The 8764-nt window shown below is 41.4% G+C and overlaps 1 protein-coding gene across 1 annotated transcript; it reads left to right on the top strand.

The window, feature by feature from the left end:
• Positions 1–3915: 3915 nt before the first annotated feature.
• f9b (coagulation factor IXb) lies at positions 3916–8636 on the top strand. The gene is made up of 8 exons (XM_029447808.1): positions 3916–4003; positions 4776–4945; positions 5093–5117; positions 5215–5328; positions 5438–5569; positions 6824–7227; positions 7831–7975; positions 8080–8636. The coding sequence occupies exons 1-8, from the start codon at positions 3916–3918 to the stop codon at positions 8634–8636; spliced, it is 1635 nt and encodes a 544-aa protein (XP_029303668.1).
• Positions 8637–8764: the final 128 nt, after the last annotated feature.

The following is an 8764-nucleotide window of genomic DNA, read 5'->3' on the forward strand; positions in this document are numbered from 1 at the left end:
TAGATGTAACTTTGTGACTGAATTGTCTTTTTATATATTTACGTAATTTGTCTCAAACAATGCGTCCGTAATACGTACAGCTTAACTAACTTTGTCTGTTTGCTGTACATGTATTTTGCAAATAAATGTATTTTGCTCATGTAAAACAGTGTGGAGAACACGTGAATATGTTTCTTGCAGCCTGAGTTAATGTAGTCCTTCTAAAAGCTTTATTATGTAAGGAACGCTTGGCCATCACGTATTCAGGTGTATCCAACAAGCAACCAAGTAGAAGGTCTATATGTAGACTTCAACTGAAGGTAAACCGATTAAACCTTTTGTTGAAAATAAAAAAGACAAACTTGTAAAAAAAAAAAAAATGAAAAAAAAAAAAATACAACCATAATTGCCTTAAAAAACAAATTACAAATATAGACACACTATTAACTATAACTTAGAAAGAAGCTCTGGGCTACAATCAATAAATGAAATTTAAAGTTGAAGTTGAGACCTGCTGGTCACAGAGCTATGTGTATAAGGCCTCTCTGTGGAGCAGTTTCCTCTCAAAGTTACCTCCCTGTGTGCTGCAGTGGTTTTCATTTCTATCCCCGAGCACTGCATATCTTTAATTTAATGCGATTCACCAATGAAGTGACTTGCAATAGATTTATGTTTCCTTACTGCAGCACGCACTTTAATGCTGTTTGTAAATCTTACTCACAGAATATGAAAAGTGTTTCTGACTCTTGCATAACAGGTTTATGACGTCAATTTGTTGTGGCTTTTTGACTGCTACTAAATGAACCATCAGACCAAAGCACAGCTGGCTCTCTGCCAGAGTCTCCCCTGGAGGATTACTGTTCTGGGACCAGCTGCTCTATTAGAACAAAAAGTGCGACTGCTCCGGCCCCATCAGCGGAACCAGCTCTCAATAAAAAGGACTGACAGGGCCACTGAACTTACTTACTTATGACGGATGTAAGTGTGAAGCATAGAAGAGGTGTTCAATTAAACTTCCTTTGAAATATGTTCTTGTAATTGGTGAAATATCTCTCATTACATCTTCCTATTACTTCTCAACACACTGAAAATCGTGTACCTGGAGCTAATTTAGAAAAACCGGACAAATCCTCAGGTGCTTTAATCATATTTCGCTCAGTCATAGTCATTTCGATGCACTGTGAGCTGGTCTCAGGTCAGCTGTTCGCCACTCCGTGTTGGCGAGGGAGGCGAGTGAGTCACACACTGTTGTCGGATTATACTGGGAAGGAGTTTTTTATTGATTGATTAAAGGGTGACGTGAAAAAACAGAAAGGTTATTGATCTGAGCCCTTGCCCTTCATTACGGCACTATCTCTGCATTTACATCACCCAAGCTCAACAATTGGATGACCAAAGGGATGATACTCTTTGATACATCGAGCCAAAAGGTAAAGTACTTGAAAAAACAGGACTCAAGAAATATAGATGTTAAATGTTGCCGGCAGCAAAGACAAATAAAGATGCACAACACTATACACAATGACTGAAGAATAAACAAATCTAATTGTGAGTAAAAGTAAATTCATCGCTTTTTTTTGCTCACCACTTTACAGTCTGTTCACTATAAAGACAAGCAGATTATATAAATGCTGATCTACTTAAACTTGAAAAGCAGTCATGTAACAATACACAGTCTGGATGGGACTTTGCCCCCTGGGGACACGCTCTCCCACCACCATGCTTTCCCTAGTTTTAACCCACTTTGCCCTGCTTCTCTCTCTCTCTCTGTGCGTTTACATGCGAGATGCTTGACGTCAGCAGACCCCTCTTCCGCTCACGGCACTGACGGATCTGGTCCCAGAACTCTAATCAGCAGGGAGGGATTTAATCCGAATTGTTAGCGAATGGGCGGTGAATGTATTAATTGTATCTTCCCTCGCTTTTTATTTATTAATCTATAGTGTGCAAGGGGGGTGGATTTAATGGCTTGCATAAATTGCCCTAAAAAAGAGAAATGCAACCCTCTCATTTAAATCACCCACAGACAATAAGTCACCACAAGGCCTCTGTGCCAAGGAGCTGCTGGCTCAAGGCCAGCTGACCTGGCTGTCAGTCACAGTGATTTGTCCACAGCCTCACCCTGTGTAACTCACAGTCTAATCAAACAGCCTTCAATACACAAGATCAAGTTTGGATTTTGGGTGTTTTTTTGCTTCAGTGTGTAAATTGCAGCACCAGCTGAGGAGTTTTTCTGTCTCTTCTGTTGTATCGAAATGGCTTTAAGATGATTTGCCTGGCTGGATTTACAGCAACATTTGTCCACTCGGTGTTGGCGATACAGTTTGAAATGTGGACGCATTTGCCAGTTAGTGTGTGTGTGTGTGTCCGTGTGTGTCTTGTATGTTTTTGTGATGAGCAATTTGAGCTTGCATCTTTGGAAAGTGAGGACATTTTGGCCAGTCTTTGAACAGCAGCCACTGTTGTCATAAGTGAAAATGATGTCATAATGGCAAATGCCTAAACATAGTGTAACGGTAGCACAAACAACAATCAAAAAGTGTGACATGTGCCATTCGACCTCTACAGCTCATCCAGCATGCAGCAGCCCGACTGGTCTTCAATCTACCAAAGTTCTCCCACACTACACCGCTTCTCTGGTGGCCCGAATCTGCTTCAAGACTCTGGTGCTGGCCTACCAGTGCTGTGAATGGATCAGCCCCTTCCTACATCCAGGCCATGGTCGAACCATACACCCCAGCACGTTCACTTCACTCTGCATCGGGCAATCTGCTCGTGGGACCCAGATTTCCCTCAAACAAAACCCGCCTGTTTGCTATCCTGGCTCTAAAATGGTGGAACGACCTCCCCATTGATGTTAGGACAGCAGACAGTCTTCACACCTTCTGCAGACTGAAAACTCACCTGTTGCACTTTTTGTAAGTCGCTTTGGACAAAAGCGTCAGCTAAATGATTTGTATTCACTGTACAGTATTTTAAATTTCACATCCTGTTTTATCATATTCTATTTTATATGCATATATGTTACTTATTCCTGCATTTTACTTGCACCATTATGTCAGGTGCATATGTCAATAAAGCCTTTGAATCTTGAATCTAACAGTAGCCATAATAAGCTCATGGTCATACCTGATGAAATAGGTCTGTGGGGGCAGAACCTCTGAATGTGTTGAACTGTGTGGGTATGTACGCTTTGTACGGCTAATAAATTCAACTTGTTCTTTGTAAAAGCTGTTTCTATTTAGTTACAAAGTCTCTCTGAAACACTTTCAGGTCAGAAGTAGATTTAGTTTCAGGTTATTTAGGGTAAACCAACCATGTAGTTGGGTTAGGGTTAGGTGTGTGTGTGTATGTGTGTGTGTGTGTGTGTCTGTGTGTGTGCTCGTAAGCCATGCTGCAAAAGCTGCTTATCGGACAAGACTCATCATTATAAACAACATGACGAACAGCTGGTAATGTCAACAAACACACCAACACACACACCAACACACACACACACACACACACACACACACACACACACACACACACACACACACACTACACAACAGTGTTCCGAACTGTCCTTCTGTCCCAGCAGTGGTCAATATTTGTTGTTGCTCAATTTCAACCTGATGTTTGAATAAAATCCTCTGCTTTTCGAACTTTGTCACTTCATACCTCTCTTTCTTTCTTCTATACACACATTCAAAAGTGATTCAAAATCACACTTTTGTTTTCGTATCCTTACTTTCCCTCTTAGACCCACAAACGCACACACACACACACACACACACACACACACACACACACACACACACACACACACACTCTGCAGCCTCCCAGGTGAGTAAACAGTGTGAGTCTGTACTTTGGAGTGGTGGATTTCTCTCTCCGGCACTGAGTTCAGGATTTAGCTCTACAGTTAAAAGCAGAAGGACAACTGACAGCGACAAGATGGCCGGAGTTTGTTTACTGGCTTTCATTGCTGGTTCCCTGCTGGAGGTGTACGGACTGCCCGCTGTAATCCCAGAAGGTAACGCAGGTAAACAACAGGACAGAGGAGGCAGCCAAAGGTCAGAGATGTAAGAATATACGAAGAGGCTGGAGGTCAGGTCGGCCTTTTTAAATGGCCTCATCTCCAAAGTGATGTCACTTCAATAAATAAAAAATGTCTGATCATCACTTACCTCCTGTAAACTTGAAATGTGGTTGTAAAAGTGTATCTCCTCTGTCATAAAGGACATAGGATTTAGTCATATGATGTGCCAAATATGGCTAAGTATGTTACTTTATGCAGAGTTTAGTGGACGTGGATAAGGTGACATAGAAGGAGTTTAAATAGCTGTATTTTGGAATAATGCTGTAACTGTAAAATTGGCCAACTTTCTTCCATTGGAATCATTGTAACTACAGTGAATTCTCGACAAACTATAAACTTTTACAGCCATTTATTGGGCAACAAGTAGTGAGTGTTTGTTACTCAACAAACGAGTATTATAGTCTTTATCGAAAAGGAGATTTAAGTCGGATTTAGTTTTAGTTTTCACGAGAGCTTGGCACCAGTGATGATGGGCTGTGATTGTTTAACAAATAGGTGAAAGGGACAGGCGCATGCTGGTGTTCTAAAAAAGCTTTCTCGATTTTGTCCGAGTGGGGGTCCTCAGTGTTAGACTTTGACTCCTGATAAACCCTTTTATACCGCTGATGTAGCACAAAATACGTTTTTTGTAAAAAAAGCTTTTAAGGAGTATTGCTGGAGAATAGAGTCAGACTTGTTTTTAATCATTTCCTCTTTGTCTTCCATTACATTTTAGGAGCTGTGTTTGTGTCTCAGCAGGCGGCAGACACGGTGCTGCGTCGCCACCGCAGGTTCAACAGCCCTTTTGAAGAAGTATTTCAAAAGGCCAACCTGGAGCGGGAGTGTATGGAGGAAACCTGCACGATGGAGGAGGCCAGGGAGGTGTTTGAGGATATCGAACAAACTGTAGGGCACACACACACATATATACAGTATATATATATATATATATATATATATATATATATATATATATAGATATATAATCCCATCTCCCACTGTAATAAAGTGTGTATAAAGGCTGAACTCTGAGGTTTCTTATTTCTGTTTCAGTTGGTATTCTGGGCAAACTACATCGGTAAGACAAATAAAAGATAAGTTCTCACAGCTACTCTGAATTGAAAGCACTCTGTCACCTCTGAACCCGTGTGTGTATGCATTATTCTTGTGTTTAGATGGTGACCAGTGTAAGCCTTACCCCTGCCAAAATGGAGGTGTGTGTGCAGACGGAATCAACACGTATGTCTGCTGGTGCAAACCAAACTTCGACGGCAAGAACTGTGAGATTGGTGAGTGAGAACGGCTGGAGGTGATCTTTACGTTCTATATGCCAACATATAGAGTGTATATGTGTGGATGCTAAGAAGATATTTATTCTGCTTTACCGCTTGTTTCCAGTGGTGACCAAGCAATGTTTGGTCGACAACGGTGGATGTTCTCATTTCTGTTTTATGAGGGAGGATAGACCGGTGTGTAAGTGTGCAGCTGGTTACAAACTCGGGCCGGGCAAGAGGACCTGTGAACCAACAGGTAAAATAAAATGATAAAACATACATTCAGCTAAGTGCTTGTTCAGGTGATTTGCTTATATATGTTTGTATTTCTCAACACACATTACTATGAATGCAGACTGGACAAAGAGTGCATATATTTCCTTTGTTCCATATTTCCATTATACTTTGTTACAAGTAAAAACATTCAAAATTGTACTTAAAGTACAAAAGTATTAATTATGCAGAATAGCCAATTTCAGAATAATTTATATTATTTCATTGGATTATAATTATTGATGCATTAATGTGTAAGCATCACTTTGATGATGTAGCTGGTAAAGGTGGAGCTAATTTCAACTACTTTGTACACTGCTGGGTTGTTTAATCTTTAATAATACATCGTTATTTATTACTTGATTATATTGTTGTTAAAGTTCAAATCAAGAGTAAAAAGTACGACATTTGCCTCTAAAATGTAATAAAGTTGAATTACTCAATTAAAGAACCTTAAAATGATATTTAAATACAGTAAATATGTTAAGTTACCTTCGACCACTGCATATTTTATGAATTCTAATAAACTAAAAGTAACCACACAGTCTATGTCACATTAGCATAAATGGAAACAAATGGAAACACTCCCACAATAACGGAAACTCCATCATACAGCATACAGCTTGATACTAAATTACACCTGACTCATGAAATCCTGGTGTCAGCTGCTGTAAATAAACGTCCCCCACAGATACCACACACCAGACCTCAAGAGTGATTTACCAGCTGTCTTTCAAATAGCAATAAGATGGTCTCCATTAAGTGATCACAGACTGCCTCATAAACTGTGCCTTACAGTTTATAGATGTCAAATAAAGTACATCATGTATGGGCATTGTGGACATTGTAAACTCTCTAGCTAGATAACCACACAATGATAATTGAGCTGCTTCTGATGACTTCTGTTTACACTGACCATAACAATAAAAAACACAAAACATACCCATCTCTAACTTTCTTCTTCTTAATAATTCTTAATAATTAAAACCTCACCAGTTCACATACACCTAACTCAATTAAGTCAGCTAGCCATGCTCATGCACTTTGTGAAATGACACATGTGCAGGTCAAAGTCAGTGGTTGAATCTGCCTATAGTGTAAAACTAATCACTCTTTGCGACAACTTCCGCCTGTGACAAATAAACAAAAGGGCTGCAAGAGATCTGTTCCACGCTGTAGTTTAATGACAAAGCTAAAATATCTCCCTCTTTGTCTTGCCTTCCCCCCCCCCCCTCAGAACAATTCAGCTGTGGTCGTATGAACATGTCTTCCACCCCCGTCAACAGTTCCACCCTAACCCTCACCCCGCGGTCATCAAACACTACACACCGGTCTGAAAGAAAACACAATTCCAGCGACACCATGGAGGATGAGTTTAATATCGACGATATAATAGATCAATATGATTACTACAACCCGCATATAAATGACTCAGACCCGTCCAACATCTCCTCAAGCTCCTCTGTAAATCCAGCGGAGGTTGTCAGGAAGAGCAGGGAGGCGAGAAGTGTCCCTGTAACGGAGAAAGAGCTGCCTTCCTGGGCTTTCTTCCCCACACTCCCCACCATCACAGAAGAAAAGAACAGTGACCAGAGGATTGTGGGAGGCAATGAGGCCATTCCTGGAGAGATACCTTGGCAGGTAATGTAGTGTGGGGTACAAAAATAAAGAGTAGGGGAAGAGTTGAAGGCAAATGGATGGTATTCACAGATAGGATGCAGTCAGCTGGATTTTGCTTTCTATCATTCAGGAAGGAAAATGGGATTTCTTGCAAAGGATCACTGCAGCAGTGCAGATACTTAATCCAACAATCCCCTTTCACCCCATCATTTATGGGTCACTATGAGGTAGAAAATATAGCATGAGAGGAGAAGTGAGTAGAGGCCGAATCAGAATAAAGGATCCAGTTGCAGGAGTTGCACTGTTGGACACGTGGACGAAGGGGTTTTTGAGTTTGACCCCAACACAAGACTGCTCAAATTTGTGCGTTCTTGTTTTAATCTCTCTCAAATGTCCCCCAAATGTATAGAGGGAAACTGGTGGATGTTCCCTTTAAGTGGGACAAGGTCACAGTGGAAAAAAATACAAAGACAAATAATAAAAAGATGAAAGAATAGACTGCAGTGGTGAGGGTGGGTGGGGATGAGAAAATGTGAGCATTCAGAAGTTTAGAAGGGGACAAGGAGGCAGCATTTGCTGAGATGTGGCTCTGCCATTTAACTATTAAAGTATTTGTGTTTGCAGGTGTCCCTAATGTCTCACTCAGTCAGCCTTCAAAGAGCGATTCCTTTTTGTGGAGGATCTCTTCTCAATGAAGTATGGGTCATCACCGCTGCCCATTGTCTGTTGCCGGCTAAGATCTCTAAAAATGGTTTCTTCGTCAGAGTGGGTAGGAAACACAATTACAATACATCTCTACTCTAAAGTCTTAATCATTACAATTAATATCATGCAATGTTTGTTATGTTCATATAAATTCATTCATTCTTCCAGGTGAACATGATGTGAACAAGGAGGAGGGTCCAGAGCGAGACCATGAGGTTGCAGAGCAGTATGTCCACACCAGTTACAATGACAAGAATTCACTGTTTAACCATGATATTGCACTACTGAAGCTTGCCAATCCAGTGGAACTGTCCATCCAACGGCGTCCCATCTGCATCGGCCCCAGAGACTTCATTGAGAACCTAATGAGGGAGACCAGCCGCTCTCTGGTGAGCGGCTGGGGACAGGTTAGGTTCCAAGGCAGCCAGGCCAGCAAGCTTCAGAAGCTGGAGGTCCCCTACGTGGACCGCACCATGTGTAAGGCGAGCAGCCGGGACCACGTCACACCGTATATGTTCTGTGCTGGCTACCGAAATGGACAGATGGATTCATGCCAGGGGGACAGTGGGGGGCCGCATGCAACCTTTTACAAAGGCACTTGGTTCCTGACAGGCATCGTCAGCTGGGGGGAGAAGTGTGCCATGGACGGGAAATATGGCGTCTACACTCGACTCTCACGGTACTACAAGTGGATCAGTAAGAAAACAGGAATTGAAATGAACTGACGAATGGAGTCATGTAAAGGAATAACACGGCTGTCAGTAAACAAAACATACAGAAGAAGTAAAGGTTGTTCTACTACTCAATCATGTTAATGTAGATTCTTCAATAAAAGGCAATTAAAATATCTGAG

Source organism: Cottoperca gobio, chromosome 14, assembly GCF_900634415.1.
Source record: "Cottoperca gobio chromosome 14, fCotGob3.1, whole genome shotgun sequence".
Lineage (NCBI taxonomy): Eukaryota > Metazoa > Chordata > Actinopteri > Perciformes > Bovichtidae > Cottoperca > Cottoperca gobio.